This window comes from Tursiops truncatus, chromosome 1 (genome assembly GCF_011762595.2).
Source record: "Tursiops truncatus isolate mTurTru1 chromosome 1, mTurTru1.mat.Y, whole genome shotgun sequence".
Classification (NCBI taxonomy): domain Eukaryota; kingdom Metazoa; phylum Chordata; class Mammalia; order Artiodactyla; family Delphinidae; genus Tursiops; species Tursiops truncatus.
In genome coordinates, this window is record NC_047034.1 from 163,058,776 (window position 1) to 163,074,917 (window position 16,142).

At 45.6% G+C, this 16,142-nt stretch overlaps 1 protein-coding gene across 3 annotated transcripts in view; it reads right to left on the bottom strand.

Moving 5' to 3' along the window:
• The window catches only part of ARID1A (AT-rich interaction domain 1A), a 72,532-nt gene that overhangs the window by 11,718 nt on the left and 44,672 nt on the right, over positions 1–16,142 (bottom strand). For all 3 annotated transcript variants that reach the window (XM_033840308.2, XM_033840301.2, XM_033840321.2), the window contains exons 5-11: positions 6,182–6,422; positions 5,791–5,880; positions 5,071–5,238; positions 4,047–4,359; positions 2,301–2,446; positions 2,104–2,213; positions 712–921 (exon numbers count right to left, since the gene is read on the bottom strand). In XM_033840308.2, coding sequence (XP_033696199.1) covers positions 712–921; positions 2,104–2,213; positions 2,301–2,446; positions 4,047–4,359; positions 5,071–5,238; positions 5,791–5,880; positions 6,182–6,422 — 1,278 coding nt within the window. The remainder of the gene's footprint in view (positions 1–711; positions 922–2,103; positions 2,214–2,300; positions 2,447–4,046; positions 4,360–5,070; positions 5,239–5,790; positions 5,881–6,181; positions 6,423–16,142) is intronic.

The following is a 16,142-nucleotide window of genomic DNA, read 5'->3' on the forward strand; positions in this document are numbered from 1 at the left end:
ATTAACCCAATCACTTAAGTCTCCCATACAGAGTGACTAAACACAATTTCCCACCTACTTCTTCCTTCATAAACTATTTCTATTTAATAGCTCCTGAAATCCCATCTCCATTGGGAAGCTTCCTAGAATGAAAGGATCAGCAACCACTCTGGCTTCCCTTGTACCATACTGTAGACCAATTTATGTGACAGAAATCTTGCTGAAAGCTGTTTGATTATCCCCAGCTTTCGACAGTCTCAACAGGATACACACTGTCCCTACATTCCAAATAAGGAAAACGAGGGCTCGGAGTAGTTATAAACCTCGATTAAGGTCACATATATCGTAAGTGGCTAAGAAAGAATTCAAAACCAGACCCATCTCTTTTTTTTTTTTCCCAGACCCATCCCTGAACCTTGCCCTTGTCTACTACTCCAAACTGCCTGCCATGGAATCAGAATGCCCACAGACTTGCCCGATTTTTGCAACCCAGGGGGACTCTGGACACATGGTAAGTTAATGCTAATACTTTACACTACCCACGGAGGTCTCAGCCTCCTCCCTTTGCCTTATCTTCTGGAAGGCCCGAGCTCCCTGGTCTGTCAGTATGTGACTCAGAGAGCAGCAGGAGAGGGTGATGTGCCTGTGGGATGCATGGCACCAGTGATGCCACTGAGTACCTAGAGAGAGGCTTGTTGAAACCACAGGGGAAGCCAAGTGCCAGGCACTCACCTGAGTCAATCCACCAATTTCCTTCACAGACACATAGAGGCGGTACAGGTCCAGAGGTTTCCTACCCACAGCAGGCAGATTTGTCATGCCCATGGCCTTCTCCTCCGTGAAGGCCAGATAACGGTCCACCCACATCTTCCTCTCAGGCTCACCACCCAGCTCATACAACTTGGTGATCTTCTCATTGGTTGTAGTAGAAGAACTGGATTTCTGAAAGGGGCAGGTCAAGATTCTTAGGAACTGGTCAGATTCAAAGCCTATGCTAGGGGTCTTAGAAATCCCTCGATTAGGGCAGTGGTAAAGCTTCTCATTCTGGGGTGGCCACTAACATCTGCACTGCCTTCACAAAAACCAAAAGGGAGATAGACGTTCCTATAAAGAAAGAAAGCTAACACTGCCTATGTGTTATGTATTGAGTGCTGTGCTAGAGGCCTTTACACATTAGGTATTATAAATTATCCTGCTCTTAAAAGATAAGGTAGCAAGCACAAGGAGGCCATGCCTGAGATCTCATAGCTTTTAAGTAGCAGGACTGAGAGTCAAACCCTTGTCCACCTGACATCAATGTCACTACTCCCATACTACTACCCAGGAGCCTGGACACACTTTTACAGACTGTTTCAGAGAACTCAAGAAACACAAAACATGACCTTGAGACAACTGACTAAAATGAAAGCCAACTCTTCCTCCTCTCAAGAAAGGAAGGGTCCTGCTTGAATGGCTTTGGATATCCTATCCAAGACATGAGGATGACTAAAAGGGTCTAGAAGCCAGAGGTGAACGTCCACAAGAGGTGGCAGTTATGATTTTGATTTCCCCTACTTTATAAGATAGGGAAAATGAGGCATGACAAAGGGCCGAAATAATTTAAATGACTTAAATACTGAGCAGGTCCCCAAAATGCCACACAGTCCAACCAATAGCACACTCAGGACCAATCTAAGAGAGGCCAAGGACCCAAAACCCCACCTGCCTCGTCTCCCACTTTATAGAACGTAGGGCACCAACCATTCCTGCTGTTCTGAGTAAGGTCCAGGAAGAGAAGAACTAGTCCCCCATGGCATACACCATCTATCAATGCATAAGGACAAGGGTCACAGTTTCAGAGAGAGCAGTGCAGAGAATTCTACTCTGCAGGTCTGGCATTTCCTCCATATCAGACAGCTGTGAGAACATGTTATTTACGTTAGGACCCCTTAGGCTAACTCAAACCCAATTCAGTGAACTATTATCTTGGGACCCTTCATGGTAAGAAGAGGTGAGAGCACTCTTTTCCAAGATTATCTAGTTGGTGTCATAAAAGGCTGGAATCTAATCACCCTCTCTTCTTTTTCCTTCCTATCACTGAAAGGATGGGACAGAAAGTTGAGGGGTCAAAATATAAATCATTACCTTGGATTTAGATTCCGTCTTGGGTGTCCCATCTGCCTTGTTGTTCATTTTGGTGGCTGGAGTTAACTTGACATCCCCAAGACCCATCATCTCTGGGCTGGCTGCCATCCCTATAAAAGAGAAAAAAGTCCAATAGGTTTGTGACATGAAGATCACTTTGGAAGAAATCCCTGGGGTGAACAATGACTAGGACTTACCTGCTGAATTGTTAGCCATGGTTCCACCCATGGGATATGGGGGTCCCTGAGGGTTGATCATGCCAGCCATACTATTAATCCCTTGTCCATAGGGAGGTCCAGTTCCCATTATGCCCCCTTGATTCATATTGGGGTAGCCTGGTGGCCTGAGGAAGAAGATGCAAAGTGTGAGAGAGAGACAAGAGTTAGAGACACTAAGCTTTCAGATTTGGACTTGAGCTAAATAGGGCCGTGTGAGCCAAGATCATCTAGTTAGGCTTACAAGGAAAAAGTTTATGGCTCCCGCAAACCACAACCATGCACAGAGATATTCTTATCTTCCACCACCCACAAACGGCTCTAAGAGGGTGCAAGCTCCCAAAAGGAACTCACAGCTCAATTTTAAAGGATACACTCCTTGAAGAATGGAGTCTTACGGTGCCTCTTAAATACTGCCTCCTTTTAAGGCATCTCCAAAGTCAAGCTGTGTTTCCATTTAAGGGCCCTCACTATGGCAAAAGGCCTAGATTAAATGCTCAATTTTACTACTCTAGCATGGCACCTGGAGGGGCTTTGCATTCTTTTTATTTTATTTTTAAAATTATACCTCAAAAAACCCTTATTTACTTATTTTTTGGCCGTGTTGCATGGTTTGCAGGATCTCAGTTCCCTGACCAGGGACTGAACCACGGCCACGGCGGTGAAAGCCCAGAGTCCTAAACACTAGGCCACCAGGGAACCAAATCCACCTCTTTATAGTCAATCACCCTATTCTACCGTGGTTCATCAACATCCCAGTAAGAGTCGCTTTAAGAACTGTAGGCACCAACAATGGGGTACAAAACAGCAGAATTCAAAAACAGCAGAATCATAGTCACTGAAGGCAGTGGCCAAGGAAGAAGAGATGAATCTTGAAGTCATTAAACCAAATCACACGAGCCTTCTACACTTTTGCACCAGAGTCAAATACACAGGACCACACAGAAGAGTAGGAGAAATGGCAAACCACAACCTCACCACCCTCCATTTCTTACATCGTAGATCCAAATCATGTGAATCATTAAAAATCCTTTCGGAGGGCTTCCCTGGTGGCGTAGTGGTTAAGAATCCGCCTGCCAGTGCAGGGGGCATGGGTTCGAGCCCTGGTCCAGGAAGATCCCACATGCTGCGGAGCAACTAAGCCCGTGCACCACAACTACTGAGCCTGCACTCTAGAGCCTGCAAGCCACAACTACTGAGCCCACGTGCCACAACTACTGAAGCCTGCGCGCCTAGAGCCCGTGCTCCGCAACAAGAGAAGCCACCACAATGAGAAGCCTGGGCACCGCAACGAAGAGTAGTCCCCATTCGTCGCAAACAGAGAAAGCCCGCATGCAGCAACAAAGAGCCAACGCAGCCAAAAATAAATAAACAAATAAATAAAATTGCATTTAAAAAAAAATCCTTTTGGAAACCAAGAAGCTAGACTGGCAGAAGAAATAAACTCTGAAGACTTATTTTACTAATCAAAATAATGTATACTTTATAAAGTTCTTCACATATGGTATCTGGTCATGTGAAATTTGATACCAATCTAAGATGCTTACAAATCAGCATTCCTGCTCTATTTTTCACTGTAAAGAAACCTGGTTTTCTAAAGAGCTCTCAATAAAATGCATATTTACCAAGATAACATGATTTAGGTCCAGAAGTATCTCAACAACCTAAACGACTCTACAATGAGTTTCCTAGCACTGATACCCTCCCTCTTCACTTCCCAGGCCTTACCTGTTCTGGATAGAGTTGGCAGCAACGTGCATGGCGACAGCAGTTTCTTGAGTTTTCCGGTTCATACCCCCTGGTGGGGGACACATCCCTGACCCAACCTGAGGTGGCATATTGGCCATGTTAGGGCCATAAGGCCGGTTGCCCATGGAGGCATGACTCATTCTCCCTGGAGGGAGTGTGCCATAAGGTGGGATGCCAGGCTGCCCATGCATCTGACCTCCAGCACCCATAGGGTTCATGCTTCCAGCCATGCCTGCACTGGGGTAGTTAGCATTGGGCAAGGCATTATAGTTTGGCTGCCTGGGGTAGCCTCCTGGGAGGGGAAGGAGAGAAGATGCAGAGACTTGGTTAGTGACTCACTAGCAACTCACTAATAACACTCAACTCTAAAACTCCAAAGATAACAAATAATGGGAATCATTCAATATTTGGTCTGGAAAGAGACCAATTTCATGGTCTCTTTAAACAACAACAACAAAACTTCATGATCCATTTAAAAACAAAAAAAGTGGGGGGGGGGGGCAGGAGTATTTAAAGGCAGGCCTCAGTCGTCCCCTTATCTTAAGGACAGCACAGCACAGAGCAAGGCTGTCTGGCAGGCAAGGCTGGCTACGCTGCTATCCAGGCCCTTCAACGCCCAGAATTCTTTCCTTTCTACATACTCATCTTCCATGCTCTGTTTAAGAAATTCAGCTTTAGATCCACCTAGGGCTGATTTTGAGCAAAGATCTACTCTAGTAGGACTAATTTACTCAAAGAAGTTTAATAACCAATAATTACCATTTACTAAGTGTCTGTGCTCAGTCTTGGGCTAAATACCTTATCCCCATTTTAGAGATGAAACAGAGGCTCAGAGATATTCAAGGACTTTCCCATGATGGCAGTCCTGCCCTACTTTAAGGGCCTGGCCTTGGTGGACTTAAGGCAAAGGACAGTTCTACTCTAATAACCCAGAGAGCAGCATATCAAACAAGGAACTCTTTTCTCGCCTCACCTCCATGTACTCCTACGGTAGTATACTCACCCTGTGGGCCGTACTGACTTCCCTGGGGACCATAGCTCCCCATGGAGTTCTGCTGGTAGGAGCCCATGCCTGTGTGCATCTGTCCTCCAGAAGGCTGACGTGGAGATAAGGCCGACCCGGGCTGGGGGGAACTGTACTGGGGCATCTGGGGGTTCCTCTGCATGTAACCTATTTGTGGGTAGTGTCCATAAAGTTAGTACCTCAATACAATGGGAACAAATGCTCTCCCTTACCCTACCTAGGTCTTCACCATCTACGTTTTCTTTAGCAAATACTTGCACGGGGGCTCTTAACTGCTGTATAAATTGTGTGCTCTTTTAGGCACACTCAAAAGTGACACAGACATTAACCAGGGCATGCCAACTGTTTCTACTAAATGGAGGTTTGAAAAAACAAACAGCAATGGCCCCCCCTCTCCCCTCAAAAAGAGGTAGGATTTAAAGGGTAAAGATTCAATGCTGAGTATTTAGTATTTGCTGACCAAATCAGGCACAATGTAGGGGGGAAATCCATCAAAACACATGACCAACAAAGAATGACTGTGGGGGAACATAATTCTGGAGACACCAAGATGGCCAAGCCCATCCTAACTTCACAACCTGCTGCTGACACTGTCCTAAGCTTCATGGTCATATAGTTCTCCAAAAGCTGTTGCACAGATAATCAATCAAAGGTCTGCCTCTGCCCTGCTCCCCCCTCCCTTGAAGCCCAGCCTCTCACCTCGATCTTGGGCAATGCTTGATTGGTTCATAGAAGGATGCATGATGCTGTCCGACTGGCCACTGGGTGGCCGAGGTGGCATCTGGTTGCCTGCTCCAGACAGAGAAAGAAGTAAGCCAATTATGACTAATTGGAACTAGAATTCCGCCGCAACAAGAATTCCATAGCCTGGAAATTCTAGCCAGAAGGTCAAGTTAGAACTGGAAATGGCTTCTGAGAAGGCCAAGAACCTCCCAGTATCCCATTCACAAAAGGATCCAGCAAAGGGGCTCCCATCTCCCTTCTTCAAATGCTGAAGGGAAACTCTCTGCCAGTGGAAGCCTGGGGCTCCCTAATATTGCTGGGGGCCAGTCCTCTTTCCCTTTCCCCAAAGGTCAGCACTCGTGGGTACCTGGCACTGCAGCAGGCGAGAGTGGTCCTGAGCGAGACTGAGCAACACTGGCAGGAGAGCCAACTGGGGACGGGGAGGGGCCTCGGATGCCAGGCAGGTGAGGGGAGGTATGGGGAGAAAAAGGAGACTGAGCTGGATTACTCTGCTCCCCTTGGCTGCTTGAAATCCCTGATGTGCTCACTCCAGGGCTCAGAGCTCCTTCTGTCCCCATGGGGAGATCGTCTATTGAACCAGACAGATCCTGGAACATACACACAGGGACATGGATTAGCAGTATTAGGCAGAAAGATTCTTTTCCCAACAATCCTACTACATGATCAACATTTTTCTTAAACAACCCGAAGTAAATATACTGCACACATTTATGCAGTCGTGATACTATAGCTTACATACAGCAAGCTCTCTATTAAGGGCCAGAGAGGAAATACTTTAGACTCTAAAGGCCACATAGTCTTTGTCACAACTATTCAACTCTGCCACCAGAGTGCAGAAGCAGTCACAGACAACACATAAACAAATGGATATGACTGTGTTCTAACAAAACATTATTTATAAAAACAAGTAACTAGGGACTTCCCTGGTGGCGCAGTGGTTAAGAATCCGCCCGCCAATGCAGGGGACACGGGTTCGAGCCCTGGTCCGGGAAGATCCCACATGCCGCGGAGCAACTGAGCCCGTGCGCCACAACTACTGAGCCTGCGCTCTAGAGCCCGCGAGCCACAACTACTGAGCCCGTGAGCCACAACTACTGAGCCCACATGCCACAACTACTGAAGCCCGCGCGCCTAGAGCCCGTGCTCCGCAACAAGAGAAGCCACCGCAACGAGAAGCCCGCGCACCGCAACAAGAGTAGCCCCCACGCGCAGCAACAAAGACCCAACACAGCCATTAATTAATTAATTTTTAAAAGTAACTAGCCCACAAGCTATAGCTTGCTGGTCTATCTGGTCTATCTTCTGGTCTATCTACCAGAAGCACATATAGTACTTTCATCTTCTTTCCCAGCCCCAACTTCTACAGTCATAAGAGAGCAGCTCTTTCAGCGAGCCTTTAGTTCTTTTCCAACGGGGAAACTTAACAAAACACTGCCAGGACAGCATCAGGAGCTATAAGAAAATGTTAACAAGTTTGGGCAACATTCACAGATCCCCTCTCCATCAAATTATTATAACCTACATTTACCAAGAACTCACTCCAAGTTACCATACTTTAAAACATAAGGGGTAGGAGGTAAGAAAGGGATATATTGCACAGACAATTCTTTAACTGCCAAGAGGGTCTGGGACTACATTCCTAACACCTGGCCAACAACAGGGATGAACAAATGTTTGCCAACTGAACAAACCCAGTTTTTTTTCCTAGTTTTAAGTTTTTCAATGAGAATTTGGTATTTATTTGGAGGTTGTGCTTGTCTTGAATTAATCGGTAAAGAGTTCACTCTAGGTCAGTAAACCCCAAGATTAGCAATCAGGAGCTCAATATGAAAAATATTTAAAAATAGAAAAAGGGACTTCCCTGGCAGTCCAGTGGTTAAGATTCCACACTTCCACTGCAGGGGGCGTGGGTTCGATCCCTGATCAGGGAACTAAGATCCTCCATGCCGCGTGGCACACCAAAAAAATAAAAATATTCACCCCAGGAAATGCACCCCCAACCCACTCCCAGCCCCAAGTTCACTCTCTAGCAATACCATGGGCTCAACATCACGCATTAACTTCAGGCTGGGAACTAACTGTACCTTGAAGAAAGAATGAAAGCTTTCAGTACACGCTCAGGTCTGTGAAAACCCTAATACTCAAAATAGTTAAGAAAAGAGTTCTCTTAAAGAGACACAGCTGAAGAGGAAGGAAATCCAAAATGGCCTGATTTGAGTCTATTCCTATTCCCACAACAAGCTCACCTTGGAGAGATCAGTTCAAGGTGATTCTGACCCTGGAGTCGGACAGTAACATTGGAGATCAAAGAGCACCTCTTAGGCTCTCCCCTAAGTATCCAGGTTGGTTGGATCTTTGCAAACCAGTTGGTTACTTCACTAGGCTGGGAGTATTTCTGCTGAGTTCTGTGGGAACAAAGCTTGCCTTGAAGGCAAGGCAAGTAGGTAGGTGTGCATTTGTGTCTGTGTTCAGCTCTCAGTGTTAGCTGAGAAGTCAGAAAATGCTAGCTTTCCTACAAGGAGCAGACCCAGTACACCATAGCATGCTTTCACAAACTGCAACTAGAATTAGTCCCAGCATGGAAGAGAACTCAAGAAGCCCTTCTCTAGGTAACACCAAAGGGCCTCTTTCGTCTCAAAGGATTAAAGTACCTGGAGCTATGAAGAGCCCTAGATTCATCCCAAGAGAGGAGGATTCCTTCCCCACGTTGAGGGCTAAGCTGTACCAGGGACACCTAGCTTCTGAACCAAGGAGAGTAAACTCAAAGAGGCAGCAAGATGACAAGAGGAGCCAACTGCGTAGGCCAGAAAAGGCCTTGAAAGCCACTTGTTAAGCCCTGGTTTATAACAGAAACCACAGCCCAATGCTCTGTTTTAGGGACCAGTAGCTTTCCTCAGCATTCCCTCCTACTGTCTCCATTCCTTACCAAACCACCAGCTTCTAGTAATAAGAGCTACTTGCTTAGAGGAAAAAGAAATCAGCATACTTTGGAACAGTACAGGAATTGAAGGTCTATCCATAAGACAAGAACTCTTCAAATGGCCTTGAAAAATTAAATGTTTTAAACATTTGTGTCTTTGATTAAACAAGTAAAACATGAACATTCTCATGGTAAAAACAGTTGAGACAGTATAGGTAAACTTAAAAGTCCCCTTTGCTCTCTTTCTGCTGCCTTCAATAGAGGAACCCCTATTCAAGCTGGTGTATATCCTTGGAGACCTTCTGAGGAACTGAGGAGGAAAAAAAAAAGAGGATGTTCAACATCACTAACCATCAGGAAAATGCAATTCAAAACCACAATAAGCCTCACGTCTGTTAGGATGGCTATTAACAAAAAGACGAAAAGAAACAAGTATTGGCAAGGATGTGGAAAAAAGGGAACCCTCGTGCACTGCTGGTGGGAATATAAATTGGTGCAGCCACTATGGAAAACAGTATGGAGGTCCCTCAAAAAAAAAAAAAAAAAAAAAAAGGAACTACCACATGATCCAGCAATTCCACTTCTGGGTATTTATCCAAAGAAAACCAAAACACTAACTCGAAAAGATAGATGCACCCCCATGTTCACTGTAGCATTATTTACGATAGCCAAGGCATGAAAGCAACCTAAATGTCCAATGACAGATGAATGGATAAACAAAATGTGGTGTACACACACACACACACACACAGGAATATTATTATTCAGTCATAAAAAAGGATGAAATCTTGCCATTTGTGACAGCATGGATGAACCTTGAGTGCACTATGCTAAGTGAAATAAGTCAAACAGAGAAAGATAAGTACTGTATGATCTCACTTACATGTGGAATCTAAAACAAAACAGAACAAAAACCAAGCTCACAGAGAAGACTGGTGGTGGCCAGAGGTGGCGGGGGAGAAATCAGAGAAGGGGGTTAAAAGGTACAAACTTCCTGTTATAAAATAAATAAGCCATGGGGGTGTAATGTACAGTATGGTGACTAAAGTTAATAGAACTTTAGTATATCTGTATATCTGAAATATTTAAAAAGTTCTCATCACAAGAAAAAAATATTCTGTAACTATACAGGTGACGATGTTAACTAGACTCATTGTGTTACTCATTTCACAATATATACAAATACTGAATCGTTATACTGTACACCTGAAACTAATATAATATTGTATATCAAATATATATCAATAAAAAAATAAAAAGGAAAAAACCCCACCAACCCAACAACCGCTGCTATGGGGTCAGGGCGGGGCCTATAGATGCTCTTTCAGCCACACATCTGTTAAAAACCAGGCTCTCCACAGATACACAAGCAAACGTCCTAGCCCACCTGAGGGATCCCAGGAGCCTGAAAAAAACCACAGGCAGCCCCTGGGGTTGCGCTCTCAGGACCCTGGAGGCACCTGTGGTGGCTTCCTTCACAGAGGCATTCTGAGGAGAGCTGTCAGTTTTGGTAAAGTGCCCTGAGCTTCGTAGAGAAAAAGTACTAAGTAAACCACTGTCAACAGCAGTCCACGTGGGCTGGGATGCCTGGGCACAGAGTAACCGTAGGGGAAGAATCAGCATTAATCTTCTTATCTCTCTCATTTGGTTGGTTTGAAGCCAGTCTCTCAAACTGTCATTTTCATCAGAGGGCAACTGGTCAGCATGGGGGGAGTTGATTTAAAAAGATATTAAGAACCAGAATGTTAGCATAGGAAGGAACAGATCATTTATATTAATACTAACAATAACTATCATTTGAGCATCTACGATGTGTCAGGCATTTTATGGAGTTACTTAATTTTCTACAATTCTTGGAAGCAGGTACTACCACCACTAACATGTTGAAAAGGAGCAAGCGGGTGCTCAGAGACGGGGTTACATGCCCAAGCCATCCAGCCAGTAAGTGGCAGAAATCAGACTTTGAACCCAGATCTGCTGAACCCCAAAGCCTATGTTCTTTCTCTTTCCACTACGCTGTGATACTATATAGACTGAGGAAAAAGCATCATAACCTTGAGTTAGGAGACCAAAGCCCAGCTCTTGGTACTTATCAGTTGTGACCTTGGGCAAGCTAGCAACAAGATGGGCTTCAGTTTTCTCATTTATACGACGAAAGGACTGGACAAATCTGAGTCTGTGACAAATCTGAGTCTGGGGCATCTGCAAGAAACTCTACCGGCACCATACAGTCAGGGCCATATGGAAAATGCAATACCAGCAGCAATACCCTGAATAAGAGATACAACTAACTATACACAGCAGTATAAGATGTAAGACATACCCATCAATCTGAGCGGCTAATCACACTAAATGTTTTTATTGGGAAATGAGAGGGAGTGGTAAAAGCAGAAGACTCCAAAAGAAGTCTCCCTCCTCTATCTGCATGAACAGATATTGCTCTGAACTCCACGTCCTTTTATTGCACAGGACACACCTCTGCTTTCTACCCTACAAAAAGCCAGTTTTTCAGGTCTTTTGTTCCACAAAAAGCCGGATGTCTGGTTGTTGAGTCAGACTTCAATGTGCCTAACAAGTTCGGCTTTCTACAGCACACATATCACACAGACAAAGTTCAATCAATCCAAGCCCCTATTCTCTCTCCCTGGTGGGGCGACCTTTAGCATTTCAGGACTCAGGTTCTCAGTTCTCCCAAAAGAGTCCACCTAACAGGTGTCTTCTAGGAGGACTGCTGAAAGAATTGTAGCAATGCCCTGTAAGTGGAAAGATCTCTTTTCCCGGGCTTGCATTCCTCCAAGCATAATCCTGCTGAGAGATAGGAGGTGAGGATCAGCCCACTCAGTGCCCTGCCAGTTCCAAGGAAGCAGCAGGGCCAGGGAGAATTTCCTCACGTGTTTCCAACGTGTTTCATGCATTTTATTGCTCATCTACCATGCAGATCAAAAGCGCTGGAGCAGGTCCAACTATTTCACACAGAATCTCACACTCCAGGCTGGCTACAGCCCCGAAAGCCTTCGTTTCTTCACTTGAAATACTGCCCAATGTTATTTTGGGATGTGACCTGATAGAGGAAGCCCATAGGGATTCCATGACGATAACTGTTCCAGCTGTGATTGGTTGCCCAGCCCCAGCGAGTGCCAGCATGGGTCTGTCAGGCTCTGCTGACAAACAGAACTCAGCAGCTAACACCTCTTCACACCACAACAAAACCATGCCCAAAATCACACAGTCCATACCTCACTGGGTGTGTGGTGGGGGTGGGGTGGGGTTGGGGGGTGTTTGCAGTGCTCTCACAGGAAGAGCTACAAATTCTAACATGAACTGGCTGCCTGATTAAGTACACTTTCAAGCAGGAAGATACCAGATCAGGGTTACAGAAGGGTGGGGGGTTAAACAATCTTCTGACAGAGACTCACAAGGATGACATCAGCTCATTTTGCTGAACAGATTAAGCAACATCAATAAGGAAGTCTAAAGAACGAGCTCATAGCAATGCTCAGATTCAGGGTTTTCTCATAAATTTGGCCGAATCCTCGAGAAATAGAGCTTCTGTTAACCCCCAGGTGGAGTCCTCATATTCTTTCAGTTGTGACGAGCTTTTGCCAAGTTGTGCTGACTACTGGCAGGGAAACCATCCGCCCCAGGTAAATTCTACACACATACTTGCCCAGCCTAACAGATCCACGGTCCCTGTGGGAGGCTGCTCCCAGGCTGGAGAATGGGAGGAAATCCTGAAGAACACAGAAGAGGTTGGGAAACTTAACTTTGATGAAAGGCAGATGGTAGGAAAGGAGGCAATAGTTTTAACAAACTTCAAGGAAAAAGACAAACTTAATTACTTCAGAACTACTTAAGGCAAATAAATTTGGGGGAGAGCTGATTTTTCATAAAGCCTTCTTTAAGCAACATATTTGTCAAGGGTCAGGGGAGGAAGAGGCTACCTCTATCATACACTCACAAAAAAATATTCAGTACAATAATTCTCTTTTTTCTCCTCAGTCTTTGCTAAATGGAAAGATGGGCGATCTGACCCACCCAGGCTAGAAGGGACTCCAGAGTTACAGGACTGCTGCTCTGTTGTTCTAATAAGTGGTCTTAGTCCAAGAGACTAAATGCCATCCCTCCCTTGAGAGCAGGCTAGCGGTAGCAGTGCTCGTGGAAATGCCAAGAACGAATCAACACACAGAAGAGGCTGCCTCTTACTTCCAAGTCAGGCTTTAAGCAGGTGGTAGGGAAGGGGAAAGAAAAGACACAGAGGCTGGCAACTATCCTTGCAGCTTAGGACCAAGCACCATCTCCTGCCTGGACTACACTCACTGTGTGGAATAGAAGAAACTGCTCTGGGAAAGGCTCAGAGAACTCTTATTTCTTAACCCCCCACCCCAAGTTCCCAAAAACCCCTCACCAAACTCCCACTTCTCTTTTTCTACAAGCTTTTATTTTGGCGATAATGAATCATTTCTTCTGGGTACCTTCTGGCTGCCTGGTGGGAAATGCACAGTAGAGAAAGGTCAGACTCTTCTTGTCTCCAGAATGCTTTTCAGGGGCCCACTTCCAAGACGAAATCCCCTACATATACTCAACAAATTTCATAAAGAAAGCTCTGGGAGACCAAATCTCCAAATTCAAAGGATGTTGGAAAGAGGAATAAAAGCCAAGTCCCTTCGTGTCTCCCTCTTTAAGGGACTCAGAACTGACACGAATATGTGACTATCATGTGTTCAACCCTAGGGTACGTGGCTGTCTCACATTCCACTCTCACAATCTTCTGAGGTAGGTATCATCCCCATTTTAACAAAGCAGCAAGAGGCTCAGAAGTTAAATGACTTACCCAAGGAGAGAAAGCTATTAAACAGAAGAACTGGGTCTAAACCCATATTTTTGATTCCAAAGCCTGCACTCTTTCCACCATAAGGTAGAAGTTTGCCACTATCAAAGGCTAGGCTCCGTGCTCCAAACAAGGTGAGGCAACAACAGTCTGTCTCCAGACACACCGGGTGATTAGCTACATGACTCTAAGAGGCTAACCTCACTAGGTATCACTTAGTTCTTCTGCAGAAGGAAAGAATAAAACTAGATAATCCAACTCTACAAGTCTACAATGCTGTGTGTTCCTCTCTTTCCTAGCCACTCTTCCTTATAAATCACTCTTCCTTTCATGGTTATTTCAAGTCAGCTCTGTCACCTATAACTCTCTTAATTTAAACCTACTTTTTCTATACTAAAGGGTGTAGTACTTTTCCTCTCCTCTGGGTCCTTAGAAGGATACTTAATGCACAGGGGTGAGGAGGGAGGAGAGTGTGACTTAGAATCTAGGGAGATAAGCAGGAAGTTAAGTCCCATGAAAGTAGGTGTCTGATCTCTCTCTGCAGGTACTCCTGGGCCCTAATCCTATTATCAAGCATAAGGGTGTGGCCCAGAGAGAGAAGTCAAAACACTCCTAGCCTCTAGGCGGCCTCATCTCCGATAATTTCACACTTTCTTCCTCACCCAGCCCTGCAGCCACCGTTGCAAACTGCAGGACAACTGGGTCTTGTTTAGGAGCCCCAACTCCCAAACTACTCCTTTCTGGGGCATGTGCCAAGCAAGCTTCAACCCCCTGCCCACAGCCACGCTCCAACAATGGGGCAACAGAGCTCTCCTCTAACACAACAGGGTAGCCCATTTCCCAGCCACCAAAGAGAACTGGGTGGCAAGAACAGCTGCTTGAAGTTGCACTATAGGTGTATCAACTACAGACTAAAACTGTTTTCTGCCTTGGGATCTTCAAAGATGAGAACAGCTTTGTGGGGGCAAAGCCTCCACAATCACAGTATAACTACCCTGACCCCTCACGCTCGCTCCGCAGGCAGAGCCCAGAGTCCCTTCAACGTCCTCTAGACCCAGTGTTCAAGACTGATGGTACTGTGCTGAATCTGCCTTTTTCCTCATTAGCCTTAGGAGCTATATTCTCCTATGTTATTAGTGACCAGAAAAATGCCAGGCACACAAAAGACTATAAATGCTTGATAAATATTACTCAAAAGCATCCTCTTTAGACCCAATCTCTATTAGTCTCTTTCCTCTAATAGTCATTCCTCCACCCTAACCCTGCACACCTCCACTCCAGACCTCCACAATGAAGGAGGGACTCTTGGGTGTTGTCATCAAGGGAACTGACTCTCCTGCCTAAGACGGAGAAGTGCAATCCTGAAAGGGCCTCAGCCACTTGATAAGAGCTCTTGATAGAACTGCAGTGCAGGGAAGGAACGTCGGGCAAGGAGGCTGTCGGGAGGTGGGGCTCTGTATCACTGGAGAAATTTCAATCTAATTACAAAAAACAAGAACCTGCTGTTCTAATCCACCTCAGCAGAATCTCTTGACGTAGGTCTGACCCTTTGGGTGGAGGCTGAGGGCGTTGCTGAGGTAAAAAGTGGGGAGAAGAAAGAGCGTTGGGCTGCCAGCATTCCTGCAGTGGGCGCCCCTTCAAACAGCAGCTCGGCCACTGCAGCAGCCATTGATTTTCCAGGGGTCGATACTCTGCTCCCACAGATCTGCTCGGCTAGAGGTTTAATCACATTGAGTGCTTCTGCTCAACATCTCCCCTGCACTTCCCCCTCCCCAAGCCAATAAAACAAACACCAAAAACACAATAAGAGTTGGCAACGGATAGATGGTGTTTCCCACAGCTGGCCCCTAAACCCAGAAAAATTGTAAGCACCAGCTCAAGGGAACCAAAGCTACCTGGGCAATCCACAAGCTGCAGGGGTAGACCCACAGGCCCCGGAGAACCTTTTAATCCATTGCCCAACGTCCCCATGAGACCTTTCTAATAATTCAGATGTTTTACATAAAAAAATCCAGGTTCCCAACTTATAAAAAGAATAGATCCTAGAACTCCCAGAGGTGCTGATCGATTGAAACCTTGCTTTCTAGTCTGTCACAGACCCCACCACGTCTGTGTAATACCCATGTTACCTACCTGACCAGCCTTCTGACACATACCCCTCCCCTGCCAAGGTTTCTTCTCACTTAGGCATTTCTCATTAGAGAATGTCTCATCTAGCCAGAAACCACCTCTTGGCCAAAAGTGTACAGAGTGTTGTAAGGGTCACTAGCTGCTAAGACTCAAATCTAAAAAAAAATGAAACTAGGTCAGAGCTGGGCCTGAGTTAGAGCAGTCAAGATCAGTGCATATTTATGGAATAGGGCTATTCTAATCCCAGCAGGAAGTGAGCACTGTAAAGCTAGAGAAGACAAAGAAGTTAAGAACCCCCTACTTTCTCCAAGCTTGCATTCCCTGTCAAGAAGGCCAACCACACAGACCGTGTTCCACCATGATCATCAGCTTGGATCCTAGAACTTGAGTAAGGAGAACAGGAAAAAGGGGAGAGGAAAAGACGGCAGA